This window comes from Pan troglodytes, chromosome 12 (genome assembly GCF_028858775.2).
Source record: "Pan troglodytes isolate AG18354 chromosome 12, NHGRI_mPanTro3-v2.0_pri, whole genome shotgun sequence".
Lineage (NCBI taxonomy): Eukaryota > Metazoa > Chordata > Mammalia > Primates > Hominidae > Pan > Pan troglodytes.
Genome location: NC_072410.2, coordinates 15,882,811 through 15,901,014, shown reverse-complemented (window position 1 = coordinate 15,901,014; position 18,204 = coordinate 15,882,811). Strand labels below are relative to the sequence as shown.

Here is an 18,204-nt window from a genome sequence, read left to right as displayed (position 1 = left end):
GAGCTCTCTGTGAGTTGTGAAGATAAGTGACATCTGTACCACAGAGCACGGATTATGGAAGTAGAGAACCGGGTCAGTTAAATTCTCATTAACTCTTACTTGACAAATTGGGGATACGCAGTAATTCTAAGCTCACAACTTTGAATGAGGTCAATAATCTTGAGCTGGTCTGATGGCTACTCTGCATTTTCTTAAAAAAATGTGTTTGCTAAAACCTATTTAATAATATAAATTAGCCTAGCTTTTTAGAGTTAACAGTATGTTCTATATGTGTATTGAGTTGCTACTTTTACGATATATATATTTATTCATTCAATTAAGAAACCCAGTTAGCTTACTTCAAATTGTTGATTATTACACAAAACAAAAATATTTATCTTTACCAACAGTCTGTAATTTGTTTTTTTCACTGTTCCAACCCATCTGCCCCTTATCTTTGGGCCGTTTTAGACTGCAGAATTTTTCTAACGTAATTACTGACAATGACAACACTAAGCCTCCCTTGCGGACGACATGATGAAAATGCAGTTACCAAGTGATCAGGAACCTACTGAAGACGGGGCCGCCAGGCTCTCACAGTGAGGGCAGCACCTCCCTCCCATCTGCGTGTCGCTGCATGTCTTACCGACAAGGCAGTCTCCTGTCTCCCTAAACATGCTGCGCTGCGAGCCCCTCGGAGCCCTACCACCCTGGAAAACTCCCACCCAAAGTCCAGTCAATAAAATTGTATGGGCCAGCTCAGGATGGCTCCTGAACAGACAGCCAAGAACGCTGGACCTGCAAGAGGGCACTCCAGGAGAGGAGACACTCACAATTTCGCATAAAAGTCACAGAACTCCTTGTAGACTTTCACGTCACTGTGCCTGCGCTGCAGTTTGGAAACAGCCCTCTCATCCTCGGTCCCATTGGCCTCGTGGACACTGTTAAGGGCTGCTCGGGGGATTTCTTCGTTCTCTGGGATAACGCAGGGGCGCGCTCGGCCTGAGAAGGCCATCGTGGGTGCTTGAGAGCTCTGAGCACAGGGACGAGAATGGCAAGACACAGAGCCAGGAGAAACAATATCCAGGCCTCCCTGCTTCCCAGCCAGGGTCACTCCCCCTGTTCCCACGCACGTCAGCCTGGCCCGCCAGGGTCACTGCTGCTGCTTCATGTTAAGAGCTCAGCAGCACAGTACACAGTTACATGGCAGTCAGGATTTACTGAGGCATTCTGGAAGTTCTAAAAAACATTCCACAAAGTAGTGACACAGTCTTTGTCAGAGCGGCAGTCCCAGTGGACTATGCTATAAACACTGCACCAGGATACCGGGGCTACCTTGTAAGCCTCCAAGAGAAAGAAATACCCACACGTGCCTTGCATATTTGCCACAAGAATTCATCAACAATGCCGTGCTTTTCACTCTGGAGGGCATAAGAGGCTTTTGGAGACCTTGTAAAACATCCCCTGACAAGCTCTCCCTGAGGCTGAGGCTGCTGGCACACTCTGAGGAGCATGTGAACCCTGCCCGGACCTGGGCTTCCACAACCCTGGCCATGACTGCCAGCTATGCCCGATGGGTCCCTTCCCCAGGAGGCCATGAGCCCCTAAAACTAAGAGCTATGTTTGACTTCTATCACCTTTGCTACTGGTACATAGTCACAAATGTACTCAGTCCAATCTCAGCTTCAATGAATGGGCACAAGTGGAAACAGACAAGGGCCGGTGTTTAGTTATAACTCTTCTACTGGACTCCAGCTAACCTCAAAGCTTAGGTGAGCCGATGTTTCTCAGTCTCTATCATGACTAAGGAAGCTGTTACATACTTTGGCATTCTTGCTATATTCAGTCCACACTCCTGTGTCCTGTGATTGAGTTAGCAATGCGAAAGGAAACTAAATCACTAAGCCAAGGAAAAAGTCAAGCTGGAAACTACGTCAGGCAAACTTGCCTCCTGTTTTATTGCTAAATAAGATCGCTACAAAGATAACAACCTACATCCCTCCCTCACCATTTGCCCGCAAGAAAACTCCTTATGGAAAAAGGACAGACACAACTCAAAGTCATCCCTTTGAGGCTCACCTGAGACAAATGCATAACTGATTGCTTCCTCTACCCTATTGTTCACGTAAAAATGTAGGTTCACTGAGCCAGACACAATTGTGTATTCATCGGAAGGCTGATCAAGGACTCAAAAGAATGCAACTTTTTGTCTCTTATCTACTTCTGGCCTGGAAACCCCCTACTTCGAATTGTTCCACCTTACTGGACTGAACCAATGTACATCTTACATATATTGATTGATGTCTCATGTCTCCCTGAAATGTATAAAAGCAAGCTGTACCCCGACCACTCCGGGGCGCATGTTGTCAGGACCTCCTGAGGCTGTGTCATGGGTGCGTCATTAACTTTGGCAAAATACATGTTCTAAATTGAGTAAGACTTGTCTCATATACTTTTTGGTTTACAGCAATCATGACAATCATGATGTAGCACTAGAGACAACTAAAGGGCTCAGAATCTTTCTCACGTCCCCGTCCTCTCAGGGCAGCGTGCCACCCACCAAAACCAAGAGACTGTGAAATAAAATCTACAGAACAGGCACAAGGCACACTGATGGACAGTCACGGAACCAGCAGCGACAAACAAAATGCAGCCAGAGACACCAAGTAACAACCATAAATAATGATATCCAAGAGTCAGTGAGTGCTTCCTATCACATCCCTTAATCCTTCCCACGGCTTCCGAGATAGGTGTTAGTTACAAATGAAGAAACTGAGGCACAAAGAGACTGAATAACTACTAAGGAGGTGGTGGAGTCAAGATTTAAACCTAGGCACTCTGAGTCCAGAGCCTATGTTGTTAATCCCTGTGTGAGAAAATGTTAAACATAATTACTGGGAAGCACAATGGTTAGCCAGAAAAGATGAGGGAGTGGGTACCAGACAGGACTGGAAGCAGGGGACCAAGTCTTTCTACTTTGAACCCTAAAAATCTCAGAGGATAGGTCAAGAACTCAAAGGCTGTGGGCTACAGATCCTGCCCAGGCCCAAAGCCTATGGCTCATGAAACAAGGGAACCACCATATTTAAATAAGAAAGGAACAACCTCATGGTTTAAAATTTTTCCTTTCAATTTATCTACATTTCCTAATTTTTTAGTTTTCTTTTTTACAATGACCATGTGAAACAGTGAGGAGGCAGGGAGGGAGGGAAAGAAAGAGACAGACAGACAGATGGATGAGGACAGAGGCAGGCTGACTCAGACCAGAAATTTAATGCATCCGGTGGGGGTGGCATGGTAGGAGGCAGGAAGCCACATGAGCCTTCTGCTCAGAATTCTCCCTCACAGTCTCCCCAGTGCTCACATCTTACGTGACTACAGTACAGGAGCAAAACCAGGAACCTGACATTGCAGCAATGCATGTGTGCGGGTCTCTGTCATTTCATCACATGGGCAGCTTCCTGTAACAACAGCTTCTATCAAGTTACAGGACTATTCCATCACCACAGACTTCTCTTTCATGTTATCTCTGACCATCACATACCTCTGCACACTCCAACACTCCTAACCTCTGGCAACCACTCATGTGTTTTTCATTTATATGATTCTGTTATTTAAAGAATGTTACCAAATGGAATCGTTCATATGACATCTTAAGGCTTTTCATTCAGCACAATGCCCTGAGACCAATCCAAGTTGCTCCACATGTCCACAGTTTGCTCTTGTTTACTGCCAAGTAGTATTCCATGACATGGATGCATAGTTTGTTTCACTGTTCACCCGCTGAAGGGCATTTAAGTACTTTCCTTCCAATTTGTGGCACTGTGAATGAAACTATAGAAATTTCTGTATTGAATATATTTTTATTTCTCTGGGATAAATGCCCAACAGTAAAATTGCTGAGTTGTATGGTAAGTGAATGCTTAGGTTTTAAAGAAACTGCCTGTGATATTGTGACTTTTAATAATAAATCTATTCTTGGTCTCCGCCCCCATTTCCTGGCACAGGACTCCTAAAACTCTTGGACTCTCTGAAGTGGTAAGTGTCTTTTGTAGGCTAATGTGACAGGTGTGGGGGTGGCTGCTGGAGAATCAACCATGCAATAAGAAGGCTGCAACTTTCAGCTCCAGCCCCAACCCCTTGGAAGGGAGAGGAGCTGTGGTCAATGATCAAATCAATCATGCCTATGAAAAGAAGCCTCCATAAAAACTCAATAGGACAGAGTTTAGGGGAACTTCTGGGTTGCTGAACATATGGAGGTGCTGGGAGGGTGGCGCTTCCAGAGGAGAGAAGCTCTGCTCTGTTTCCCCACACCTTGCCCCATTATCTCTTCCATCTGGCTGTTCTTAACTCAAGTTATGCTATGTAAGGATTACTACGGGGAAGCAGACAGAGATCTTTCCTTTTATCTGGTTTCCTCTACTTACATCTGTGACTATTTTAATGAGGGTGGTTGGCACACAGTAACCCTAAATAGAACTCTTCAATAGAGGTCACCTTAACATGACCTGGTTTTATGATCAAAGGTACCATATACTATGAAGATATTTTTAAACTGTTTAATCAATCAATGTAACATTTTATATGAATGTAAAACAGGTTTGTGGCTCTGTTCCTTTGTTTACAATTTTGCTAGATCTCATTCTCTCCTCTTGGCCTTTCTTTCAATCAGGAATATCCTACTGGGAGTTGGGAGGGAAAAGAGAAGCTGACGTTCTGAAGGAAGAGAAGATGCAGCAAGAAAGCTAGATTGTCTTCTATCACACTCTATAGATCACCTTCCCATTAGCCTCTGCCTAGGAACTGACGACCCAACCAGTTGATTCTCAGCATAAATAATACAAGGCAAAGAAATTCTCTGCACATTACCCAAGCTACTTACGCTGAAACAACAAAGGAACTAATGTGGGGGTTAAAGCCAAGCAGGAGGCTCAGACATGTCCTCCACTGCAATGGTGGGAGTAAACAGGCCCCGGGGTTTCAGGAGCTGGTGACAGCACTGATGGGCTGCCCTTCCTTTAGCAGCCCATTTTGGCATTCTGGTAAAGTCTATTTCTTCTAGAAAAATAGTTGCTTGCATTATTCCATTGTTGGCTTTACATCATTCCTGGACATATGGAACTTTTACTATGAGCCCATGATGCAATAGGCCCAATGTGGTGCCTAAGAAGTATCCAGCCCACCATCAGTAGAAGATACTACAATCTGCTGAATGAATGAATGAATGAATGAATAAATAAATAAAAGTCATAGCCTCTGCTTCTATGACTATACAGTACATAGTTTGGTGCCCAGTGCTGAGTGAAGAAGGTTGTTTGTATGTCGTGAATAAGGATCTGTAACAGTGTGGCCATGGAAAGTTTAGGTGGTGGTCAGGTGCAGTGGCTCACGCCTGTAATCCCTGCACTTTGGGAGGCCGAGGCGGGTGGATCACCTGAGGTCAGGAGTTTGAGATTTGGCCAGGAGCCTGGCCAACATGATGAAACCCTGTCTCTACTAAAAACACAAAACATTAGCTGGCGTGGTGGTGGGCACCTGTAATCCCAGCTACTCAGGAGGCTGAGGCAGGAGAATCGCCTGAACCTAGGAGGCAGAGGCTGCAGTGAGCCGAGATTGTGCAACTGCACTCAAGCCTGGGCAACAAGAGCAAAACTCCGTCTCGAAAGAAAAAAAAAAAAAAAAGAATAGAAAGTTTAGGCGGCACACAATTCTCCCAAAAAGACTACCTGCAGTCACTTATCTTATTATTACTACAACAGAGTAAAGCTAAAAGAAATATGTTATTTTTTCAAGAAGACAAGGGAGTGGTTCAATTCCGAATAAACACCATAGCTCAACTTTTATATTCAGGCATTTTGATACTGTTAAATCATTTTCAGGAATTAATAATGTCACTCTAAGAAATGCAAACAAATTTGACTGAAACTACTACTGCCACGGCAGTGGCATCAGAATAGCCATTGAAGTAGGGTAAGAGGCTGTTGTTTGAAAATACCAAAAAAGTCAGATTCGTCTGAATAGCAGGTCTGCTAGGTGGCTTTTGGTGAAGAATTAGGATTGTGCGAGGTCCTCAATTCCCTAAGGGCGTTTTTCTTTTTTTTAATGTTGAAAGTATTTATTTTATTATACTTCAAGTTCGAGGTAGGTACATGTGCAGAACGTGCAGGTTTGTTACATAGGTATACATGTGCCATGGTGGTTTGCTGCACCCATCAACCTGTCATCTACATTAGGTATTTCTTCTAATGTTATCCCTTCCCTATCCCCCACCCACCGACAGGCCCTGGTGTGTGATGTTCCCCTCCCTGTGTCCATGTGTTCTCACTGTTCAACTCCCATTTATGAGAACATGCAGTGTTTGGTTTTTTGTTCTTGTGTTAGTTTGCTGAGAATGATGGTTTCCAGCGTCATCCATGTCCCTGCAAAGGACATGAACTCATCCTTTTTTATGGCTGCATAATATCCTGTGGTGTATATATGCTACATTTTCTTTATCCAGTCTATGATTGATAGGCATCTGGTGTGGTTCCAAGTCTTTGCTATTGTGAACAGTGTTGCAATAAACATACATGTGCATGTGTCTTTATAGAATGATTTATAATCCTTTGGGTATATACCCAGTAATGGGATTGCTGGGTCAAATGGTATTTCTAGTTCTAGATCCTTGAGGAATCGGCACACTGTCTTCCACAAGGGTTGAACTAATATACACTCCCACCAACAGTGTAAAAGTGTTCCTATTTCTCCACATCCACTCCAGCATCTGTTGTTTCCTGACTTTTTAATGATCGCTATTCTAACTGGTGTGAGATGGTATCTCATTGTGGTTTTGATTTGCATTTCTCTAATGATCAGTGATGATGAGCTGTTTTTCATGTCTGTTGGCTGCATAAATATCTTCTTTTGAGAAGTGTCTGTTCATATCCTTTGCCCACTTTTTGATGGGTTTTTTTTTTTTCTTGTAAATTTGTTTTAGTTCTTTATAGATTCTGGATATTAGCCCTTTGTCAGATGAGTAAATTGCAAAAATTTTCTCCCATTCTGTAGGTTGTCTGTTCACTCTGATGATTGTTTCTTCTGCTGTGCAGAAGCTCTTTAGTTTAGTCAGATCCTGTTTGTCAATTTTGGCTTTTGCTGCCATTGCTGTTGGTGTTTTAGACATGAAGTCCTTGCCCATGCCTATGTCCTGAATGGTATTGCCTAGGTTTTCTTCTAGGGTTTTCATGGTTTTATGTCTTACATTTAAATCTTTAATCCATCTTCAGTTAATTTTTGTATAAGGTATAAGGAAGGGATCTAGTTTCAGCTTTCTGCATATGGCTAGCCAGTTTTCCCAACACCATTTATTAAATAGGGAAACCTTTCCCCATTGCTTGTTTTTGTCAGGTTTGTCAAAGATCAGATGGTTGTAGATGTGTGGCGTTATTTCTGAGGCTTCTGTTCTGTTCCATTGGTCTATATATCTGTTTTGGTATAAGTACCATGCTGTTTTTGTAGTAACAAAACAGCCTTGTAGTAACAAAGTAGCCTTGTAGTATACTTTGAAGTCAGGTAGCGTGATGCCTCCAGCTTTGTTCTTTTTGGTTAGGATTGTCTTGGCTATGCAGGCTCTTTTTTGGTTCCATGTGAAATTCAAAGTAGTTTTTTCCAATTCTGTGAAGAAAGTCAATAGTAGCTTGATGGGGACAGCATTGAATCTATAAATTAGTTTGGGCAGTATAGCCCAAAATTGATTCTTCCTATCCATGAGCATGGAATAATGTTTCCATTTGTTTGTGTCCTCTCTTATTTCCTTGAGCAGTGGTTTGTAGTTCTCCTTGAAGAGGTCCTTCACATCTCTTGTAAGTTTTATTCCTAGGTATTTTATTCTCTTAGTAACAACTGTGAATGGGAGTTTACTCATGATTTGGCTCTCCGTTTGTCTGTTATTGGTGTATAGGAATGCCTGTGATTTTTACACATTGATTTTGTATCTGGAGAATTTGCTGAATTTGCTTATCAGCTTAAGGAGATTCTGGGCTGACACGATGGGGTTTTCTAAACATACAATCATGTCATCTGCAAATAGAGACAATTTGACTTGCTCTTTTCCTAAGTGAATACCCTTTATTTATTTCTCTTGCCTGATTGCCCTGGCCAGAACTTCTAATACTATGTTGAATAGGAGTGGTAAGAGAGGGCATCCTTGTCTTGTGCTGGTTTTTTAAAGGGATTGCTTCCAGTTTTTGCCCATTCAGTATGCTATTGGCTGTGGGTTTGCCATAAATAGCTCTTTATTATTTTGAGATACATTCCATCAATGCCTAGTTTATTGAGAGTTTTTAGTATGAAGCACTGTTGAATTTTGTCGAGGCCTTTTGTGCATCTATTGAGATAATCATGTGGTTTTTGTCATTGGTTCTGTTTATGTGATGGATTACGTTTATTGATTTGCATATGTTGAATGAGCCTTGTATCCCAGGGATGAAGCCGACTTGACTGAGATGGATAAGCTTTTTGATATGCTGCTGGATTCGGTTTGCTAGTATTTTATTGAGGGTTTTCGCATTGATGTTCATCAGGGATATTGGCCTGAAATTTTCTTTTTTTGTTGTGTCTCTGCCAGGTTTTGGTATCAGGATGATGCTGGCCTCATAAAATGAGTTAGGGAGGAGTCCCTTTTTTTCTATTGTTTGGAATAGTTTCAGAAGGAATGGTACCAGCTCCTCTTTGTATCTCTGGTAGAATTCAGCTGTGAATCCATCCAGTCCTGGACTTTTTTTGGTTGGTAGGCTATTAATTGCTGCCTCAATTTCAGAACTTGTTATTGGTCTATTCAGGGATTTGACTTCTTCTTGGTTTAGTCTTGGGAGGGTGTACATGTCCAGCGATTTATCCATTTCTTCTAGATTTTCTGGTTTATTTGTGTAGAGGTGTTTACAGTATTCTCTGATGGTAGTTTGTATTTTTGTGGGATCAGTGGTGATATCCCCTTTATCATTTTTTATTGCATCTATTTGATTCTTCTCTCTTTTCTTCTTTATTATTCTCACTAGTGGTCTATCTATTTTGTTGATCTTTTCAAAAAACCAGCTCCTGGGCCGGGCGTGGTGACTCACGCCTGTAATCCCAGCACTTTGGGAGGCCGAGGCGGGCGGATCACGAGATCAGGAGATCGAGACCATCCTGGCTAGCGCGGTGAAACCCTGTCTCTACTAAAAATACAAAAAATTAGCCGGGTGTGTTGGCAGGCGCCTGTAGTCCCAGCTACTCATAGTCCCAGCTACTCGGGAGGCTGAGGCAGGAGAATGGCATGAACTCGGGAGGCGGAGCTTGCAGTGAGCCGAGATCACACCACTGCACTCCAGCCTGGCGACAGAGCCAGACTCCGTCTCAAAACAAAACAAAATAAAAAACAAAACCCCAGCTCCTGGATTCATTTATTTTTTAAAGGGTTTTTCGTGTATCTATCTCCTTTTCTGCTCTGATCTTAGTTACTTCTTGTCTTCTGCTAGCTTTTGAATTTGTTTGCTCTTGCTTCTCTAGTTCTTTTAATTGTGATGTTAGGATGTCGATTTTAGATCTTTCCTGCTTTCTCTTGTGGGCATTTAGTGCTATAAATTTCCCTCTACACACTGCTTTAAATGTGTCCCAGAGATTCTAGTACGTTGTGTCTTTGTTCTCATTGGTTTCAAATAACATCTTTATTTCTGCCCTCATTTCGTTATTTACCCAGTAGTCATTCAGGAGCAGGTTGTTCAGTTTCAACATAGTTGTGTGGTTTTGAGTGAGTTTCTTAGTCCTGAGTTCTACTTTGATTGCACTGTGGTCTGAGAGACCATTATGATTTCCATTCTTTTGCATTTGCTGAGGAGTGTTTTACTTCCAATTATGTGATCAATTTTAGAATAAGTGCTATGTGGTGCTGAGAAGAGTGTATATTCTGTTGATTTGTGGTGAAGAGTTCTATTAGGTCCGCTTGGTCCAGAGCTAAGTTCAAGTCCTGGATATCCTTGTTAACTTTCTGTCTCATTGATCTAATATTGACAGTGGGGTGTTAAAGTCTCCCACTATTATTGTGTGGGAGTCTAAGTCTCTTTGTAGGTCTCTAAGAACATGTGTTATGAATCTGGGTGCTCCTGTATTGGGTGCATATATATTTAGGATAGTTAGCTCTTCTTGTTGCACTGATCCCTCTACCATTATGTAATGCCCTTCTTTGTCTCTTGATCTCTGTAGTTTAAAGGCTGTTTTATCAGAGACTAGGATTGCAACCCCTGGGTTTTTTTTTTTTTTTTTTTTGCTTTCCATTTGCTTGGTAAATTTTCCTCCATCCCTTTATTTTGAGCCTATGTGTGTCTCTCCATGTGGGATGGGTCTCCTGAATACAGCACACTGATGGGTCTTGACTCTTCATCCAATTTGCCAGTCTGTGTCTTTTAATTAGGGCATTTAGCCTGTTTACATTTAAGGTTAATATTGTTATGTGTGAATTTCATCCTGCCAATATGATGCTAGCTGTTATTTTGGCCCGTTAGTTGATGCAGTTTCTTCACAGCATTGATAGTCTTTACAATTTGGTAAGTTTTTGCAGTGGCTCGTACCGGTTGTTCCTTTCCATGTTTAGTGCTTCCTTCAGGAGTTCTTGTAAGGCAGGCCTGGTGGTGACAAACTGTCTCAGCATTTCCTTGTCTGTGAAGGATTTTACTTCTCCTTCGCTTATGAAGCTTTGTTTGGCTGGATATGAAATTCTGGATTGAAAATTCTTTCCTTTAAGAATGTTGAATATTGGCCCCCACTCTCTTCTGGCTTGTAGGGTTTCTGCCGAGATCTGCTGTTAGTCTGATGGGCTTCCCTTTATGGGTAACCCAACCTTTCTCTCTGGTTGCCCTAAACATTTTTTCCTTCATTTCAACCTTGGTGATCTGAAAATTATGTGTCCTGGCGTTGCTTTTCTCAAGGAGTATCTTTCTGGTGTCCCATTTCCTTAATTTGAATGTTGGCCTGCCTTGCTAGGTTGGGGAAGTTCTCCTAGATAATATCCTGAGGAATGTTTTCCAACTTGGTTCCATTCTCCCCGTCACTTTCAGGTATACCAATCAAACAAAGATCTGGTCTTTTCACATAGTCCCATATTTCTTGGAGGCTTTGTTCATTTCTTTTCACTTTTTTCCCTCTAATCTTGTCTTCACGCTTTATTTCATTGAGTTGATCTTCAATCTCTGATATCCTTTCTTCTGCTTGATCGACTCGGCTGTTGATACTTGTGTGTGCTTCATGAAGTTCTTGTACTGTGTTTTTCAGCTCCATCAGACCATTTATGTTCTTCTCTAAACTGGTTATTCTAGTTAGCAATTCATCTAACCTTTTTTCAGCGTTCTTAACTTCCTTGCATTGGGTTAGCACATGTTCCTTTAGCTCGGAGGAGTTTGTTATTACCTACCTTCTGAAGCCTACTCCTGTCATTCGTCAAACTCATTCTCCTTTCAGTTTTGCTCCCTTGCTGGCAAGGAGTTGTGATCCTTTGGAGGAGAAGAGGTGTTCTGGTTTTTGGAATTTTCAGCCTTTTTGTGCTGGTTTCTCCCCATCTTCGTGGATTTATGTACCTTTGGTCTTTGAAGTTGGTGACCTTTGGATGGGGTCTCTGAGTGGACGTCATTTTTGTTGATGTTGATGCTATGCCTTTCTGTTTGTTAGTTTTCCTTCTAACAGTCAGGCCCCTCTGCTGCAGGTCTGCTGGAGTCTGCTGGAGGTCTGCTCCAGACCCTGTTTGCCTGGGTATCACTGGCGGGGGCTGCAGGCTGTTGTTCCTTCCTCTGGATGCCTCATTCCAGAGGGGCACCCACCAGATGCCAGCCAGAGCTCTCCTGTATGAGGTATCTGTTGGCCCCTACTAGGAGGTGTCTCCCAGTTAGGATACATGGGGGTCAGGGACCCACTTGAGGAGGCAGACTGTCCCTTATCAGAGCTTGAACGCTGTGCTGGGAGATATGCTGCTCTCTTCAGAGCTGCCAGTTAGGGACAGCTGAAGCTGTGCCCACAACCACCCCTTCCCCTAGGTGCTCTGTCCCGGGAGGTGACGGTTTTATCTGTAAGTCCCTGACTGGGGTTACTGCCTTTTTTTCAGAGATGCCCTACCCAGAGAGGAGGGAATCTAGAGAGGCAGTCTGCGGGTAGCAACCTTGCTGAAATGCAGTGGGCTCCACCCAGTTCTAACTTCCCAGCGGCTTTGTTTACACTGTGAGGGTAAAACCATCTACTCAAGCCTTAGCAATGGCAGACGCCCCTCCCCCAACCAAGCTCGAGCATCCCAGGTCGAGCTCAGTCTGCTATACTAGCACAAGAATTTCAATCCAGTGGATCTTAGCTTGCTTGGCTCCGTGGGGGTGGGACCCACCAAGCCAGACCTCTTGGCTCCCTGGCTTCAGCCCCCTTTCCAGGGGAGTGAATGTTTCTGTCTTGTTGGCATTCCTGGCACCACTGGGGCAAGAAAAAAACTCAAACGCTACCACTGGGGTATGAAAAAAAAAAAACTGGCTAGCTCGGTGTCTGCCCTAAAGGCCGCCCAGTTTTGTGCTGGAAACCCAGGGCCCTGGTGGTGTAGGCTTCGGAGGGAATCTCCTGGTCTGTGGGTTGCGAAGACCGTGGGAAAAGCGCAGCATCTGGGCCGGGGTGCATGGTACAGTCCCTAATGGCTTCCCTTGGCTAGGCGAGGGAGTTCCCCAACCCCTTGCGCTTCCCGGGTGAGGCAACGCCCCACCCTGCTTTGGCTCATCCTCCTTGGGCTGCACCCACTGTCCAACCAGTCCCAATGAGATGAACTGGGTACCTCAGGTGGAAATGCAGAAATCACCTGCCTTCCGCACCAATCTTGCTGGGAGCTGCAGACCGGAGCTGTTCCTATTTGCCATCTTGCCAACAAATCCAGGGCATTTCTTAAGAGGTTCTATACTCTAATCAGCCCTCATGGCTAAGTTGGGTCTTTGGGAGATTCTACAGGACAGGTCTGAACCCCACATGTTCCTTAAATCCACCCAGAGCAGAGTGATTTCTACTTTATGAAAACAGTTGATGAATTTGTCATTTTCTGATCATCTACTGCGTGTTTCACTTATGGAATGATTGACCTACTGCAGCAAATCTGGGACCCTGGCTGCATGAGTCCAATAGCTTGGTTAAGGGCCCCCACTCACTGCACAGTGATGCAAAGTTGGCACACAGTAGTGTCCTGTAAAGAAGGCTGTAAAGCTTCAGATTCCAACTGTCTGCTAACTTCATGATTTTAGTCAAAACTAACTCCACCTCTGACATAAGCCATGGCCAAATACAAATAAGCTACTTGGAGATATCATACAAAAAATTATAGCTATTTTCAGCAGCTCAAATAATTAAGGCCTGAATAAAGTCATGAAAATAGCAGCCAACATTTTTTTAAAAAGCAGCTTTTAAAAAACACTAGTAGCTTAAAATTACTCCTCTTAAGTAGTAATGATGGACTTATGTACATCATTACCAAATATCTGTAGGATTTAAAAGCCAAACTAGACATTTTAACCAATTGCCTCTAAAATACAGGACTCCAATATAGAAAAAGAGGAGTGCTTAGTAAATGCTTCATTCTATTCCACAAATAGATTTGCATAACTGATGGCTAAACGGAGCACTTGGCAATAACAACTACTAGATGAAGCTTCTCCAACTGCATTCAAAGGCTTCCAGGTCATAATGGGGTATTTGAATTGTTGGGGTGGCCTGGTGAAATTATCATATGCCAAAATGAACTGTTTCTACTATCATCCTCTATCCTGCTCAAATGGAAAATACAATCTAATTTCCCCCAGACTACTAAAAACAAAACAATCATGACATGCAAGTAAAGATAACGAAACTGGGAAGTTCCTTCCCATTTTGTAGCTTCTAGAACAAATGCACTGGATTTTCTTTCAACAGACAGTGAGAAAACAGACAAAGTTTGGCCAGAAAAAGATACGGATTTGTACTTAATATGCCATTTTGCCTTGTCAATTTTTTTTCCTAATTCTTGAATGCACAGGCAAAAAGAAATTATTCATTACCACAGAAGCAAGACAGTGATAAAGAAATAATGTACATTTTCTCAAGCTAGTTTAAAATAAAGAAAATAGCACATTTTTTACATGTTTATATTAGCATTGCTTATTGGGATTATTATCAAAGTAAGGCAGAGCTACCGTGGCTTTGTTACATATGCTAAAAATAACTGAAGAGTCACTAAAAGATTATTACCTAACAATAATGAAATGAACAAAACAAATTCTCTCCCTATGCACCATCAACCCCATCCCAGGGGCCCAAACCATCCCAAACACTGGAATCAAAGTCCAGAAATTACAATGAGGTTGTAATTGTGAGAAGGCTATTTGCATCTAATTGTCTTCAAGAAACTCCCTCTGAAATGAAACTTAATCTAAAGAGTTAGAGACTCTCTTCGGTGTTGCAGATAGGTTTCTAGCATCCCAAACTTTATGATATCTTAACTGTATTTATTTCCCTTAAAAGGAAAATGAGTGAAATGCCATTTGATATCAGGTTGAAATATTTCTGGAAGAAAACTAGCAGGCACCCATTTAAGTCTTAAAATCATCTAAAATACATCGTTTCAGATGGAATACCATCCAGCCACAAAAAAAGAATTAGATCCTGTCAGTCGTGGCATCATGATGAGCCCGGGGTACATTATGTTAAGTGAAATAAGTCAGGCACAGAAAGACACATGCCAGATGTTCTCACTCATATGTAAAAGCAAAAATACAATTGAACTCACAGAATTAGAACGTAGAGTTGGTTATTAGAGGGTGGGAAGGGTGGCTGGGAGGGGAGAGAGGGAGAGGTTAAGGGACTCAACATTACAGCTGAGTAACAGGAATAGTTCTTGGGTTCCTCAGCACTGCAGGGTGACTAATGTTAACAATAATTTATTGCGCATGTTCAAAAAGCTAGAAGAGGATTGTGAAAGTTCTAAACCCAAGGAAATGATAAATGTTTGAAGTGATGGATATGCTAGTTACCCCAATTTGATCCTTATGCATTACATGCATGCATCAAAATAACACATGCACCCCATAAATATGTACAATTATTATGTATCAATAAAAAATTCCTCCTCTAGTATCTGAGGGAAAACTATCCTAGTTTTATTCCCAAAGCCCACAGGCAAAAGAGAGTGGCCACTCAGGAGCCCCAGGCAGAGGTGTACTGAGGGACAGCCCAGAGAAGGCAGGAATGGCCCCACGCTCAACCTCAGTGTCCATGGGGTTCTGCAACACAAGGCAGGTCTGAAAGCGCTGTGTGGCCTCAGAGACACTGCCCACAACAGGCAGAAAGTACTGCAAATAAATAGTTCAGTTACTCAATCCTAACCAGTTTTAAAAGTCTTGACGGCCTATGTGGTGGCTTGTTTCTTAAGAAGCACCTCTCCCTGGATGATCTCTAGAAAAGTTGCTAACATGAACCAACCAACAAATATCTACCCACAAAGGACTTTGTAAAGGACATGGAGCCTGGGGAAGGGAAAGGAGAAAGACTGAAATCAAGCTCCTCCCAGCACTCTCTCCTTTCTCCATGACACTCCCTGAGTGCCTCAGACACTCTTGTGACGCTCTTACTCCCTGCAACAAGCCATCCTGTCCCTATGATAATGGAGACACTCCCATCACACAGGAAACCCATCATGGAAAGACACGAGACTGGATGGGAAAACAGAATGGGCAGCAAAAAGGTGCAATCATTAAAAGCAGAACACTAACAAATGACTGAACAATGGCAAGCCTCAGTTTCTGTAAGCCCGTGCGCATGGATGTGTAAGTGCTTTGGGATGGGATCACTGAACTGTACTGTTTTGGTTTGGTAAGCTGAATTTGTCAACTTTTATCAGCCCAACAGCAATATAGCTTATTGCAGAAAATGTATGAAAGGCAGAGAAGAATCACTCATATTCCTGCCAACTAGAAACAAGTACTTTAACATTTTGAGCTCTATTCTTTTTAAAATACATGTACACGGCTGGGCACGGTGACTCACGTCTGTAATCCCAGCACTTTGGGAGGCCAAAGTGGGTGAATCATGAGGTTAGGAGTTCAAGATCAGCCTGACCAACATGGTGAAACCCTGTCTCTACTAAAAATACAAAAATTAGCCGGGTGTGGTGGCAGGTGCCTGTAATCCCAGCTACTCAGGAAGCTGAAGCAGGAGAATCACTTGAACCCGGGAGGTGGAGGTTGCAATGAGCCGAGATGGCGCAACTGCGCTCCAGCCTGGGCGATAGAGCGAGACTTAGTCTCAAAAAAACAAAACAAAAACATGTACACATATATGATATATGATCTTAAATAAATACAGGGTTGTTGCAAGGTGACTTTAGAATTATCTTTAAAAGTGATGATCAACATTTCTAGCACTGGGTGAAACATATAAAGGACATACGATTTTCTGGATGAATACCACTGTCCCTTTTTTTTCTCCTGAACTTTCTGCTTATCAGAAACCTGCCCAGTCCTCAAGTACCTGCTCAAGATCTTCTCCAGGAAGCTTTCTTGACATTCCAGGCCTTATCGATCTTCTGTTCAGCAGCCATAGCACCCACTGTGTGTCCCATGCAGTGAGTGGGTAAGATTTTCATTGGATATAAAGCTGTGTTCCGTATTGCAAAGGTGCTCCTCATCTCCTCAAGAACACCAGGAGGCCCTTAAGTAGACATTTTTTTTTTTTGAGACGGAGTCTCGCTCTGTCACCCACGCTGGAGTGCAGTAGCGTGATCCACGGTCATTGCAGGCTCCGCCTCCCGGGTTCACACCATTCTCCTGCCTCAGCCTCCCGAGTAGCTGGGACTACAGGTGCCTATCAACATGCCCGGCTAATTTTTTGTGTTTTTAGTAGAGACGGGGTTTCACCATGTTAGCCAGGATGGTGTTGATCTCCTGACTTCATGATCCACCCGCCTCGGCCTCTCAAAGTGCTGGGATTACAGGCGTGAGCCACCGTGCCCAGCCTGTGCTTAGTTTTCTTGAGACAGAGTCTCACTCTGTCGCCAGGCTGGAGTGCAGTGGTGCAATTTTGACTCACTGCAACCTCGATCTCCTGGGTTCAAGTGATTCTCGTGCCTCAGCCTCCTGAGTAGCTGGAATTACAGGCATGTGCTACCACACCAGGCTAATTTTTGTATTTTTAGTGGTAGAGACGGGGTTTCACCATGTTGGACAGGCTGGTCTCGAACTCCTGACCTCAGGTGATCTGCTCGCCCTGGCCTCCCAAAGTGCTGGGATTACAGGCGTGAACCACCACGCCCAGCCTCTGTTGAATCTTTATACCCCTCATGGCACCAAGCACACTGTCATCATGCAATTAATCAAACTGGACATCTTGAGAGAAGTCCCTAGACTGCCTGCAGAGGGCATCTAAAGAGGGCAAGCCCTGGTGAGCTGCGTCCCTACCCAGACACCCAGACAGCTCAGTCTAGCTCGTGGCCTTTGGCGTAACTTTCTCTCCTCAAGAAAGACAGCTCGATCCACCAGAATCACTATAGTTTGAAATCTATAAGCCACCTCGCAATTTTTTTTTCTCCCATGGTCCCTCAAATAAGCAGTGTTTAGTCAATTTAAAAACATTCTTGGGCTGGGCATGGTGCCTCATGCCTGTAATCCCAGCACTTTGGGAGGCTGAGGTAGGAGGATCACTTGAGCTCAGGAGCTGGAGACCAGCCTGGGCAACGTGGTGACACACCATCTCTACAGAAAAATTAGCCGGGCACGGTGGCATGCACCTGTAGGCGCTACTAAGGAGGCTGAGGTAGGAGGATCGCTTGAGCCTGTGAGCTATGATTGAGCTGTGATCACGCCACTGCATTCCGGCCTGGGAGACACAGCGAGATACTGTCTCAAAAAAAAAAAAAAAAAAAAAAAAAAAAAATCTTAAAATTTTCTCTCATAGGTTAGGTGATTTTTCTCTGACCATTTAGAAACTTTAACTAGAAAATGTCTCTGTACTAGTTCCTTTATATTTCAAATCACTTATCTTTTCATTCTTTTATTTTTATTCGTATTGTGATCCATTAACATACATTCTCACACCTAAACAGCTTTTTAAAAAGATAACATTGTGTTCTGGTCAAAACAGACAAATTAGAGGAAGCTGTGTTTCCAATACAGAATGGCAGTATTTTTAGCTAGGAATGCTGACTTAGGAGAACGCCCAGATCACCAGTGACAGCCT

The 18,204-nt window shown here is 43.2% G+C and overlaps 1 protein-coding gene across 16 annotated transcripts in view; it reads right to left on the bottom strand.

Moving 5' to 3' along the window:
* LOC459477 (LIM and senescent cell antigen-like-containing domain protein 1) overlaps positions 1–18,204 on the bottom strand; it is a 155,165-nt gene that overhangs the window by 31,133 nt on the left and 105,828 nt on the right. Inside the window, exon 1 of one of the 16 annotated variants that reach the window (XR_010149286.1) lies at positions 813–17,865. The exons of 12 other annotated variants lie outside the window; for them this stretch is intronic. Coding sequence is in view for 3 of the 4 variants with exons in the window: in XM_024354516.2 (XP_024210284.1) it covers positions 813–994 (182 nt within the window). In the remaining variant the exon portion in view is untranslated. Of the gene's footprint in view, positions 1–812; positions 17,874–18,204 lie in introns of those variants that run through there. 3 more of the 16 variants (XM_024354516.2, XM_024354506.3, XM_024354507.3) reach the window with 3 other exon arrangements.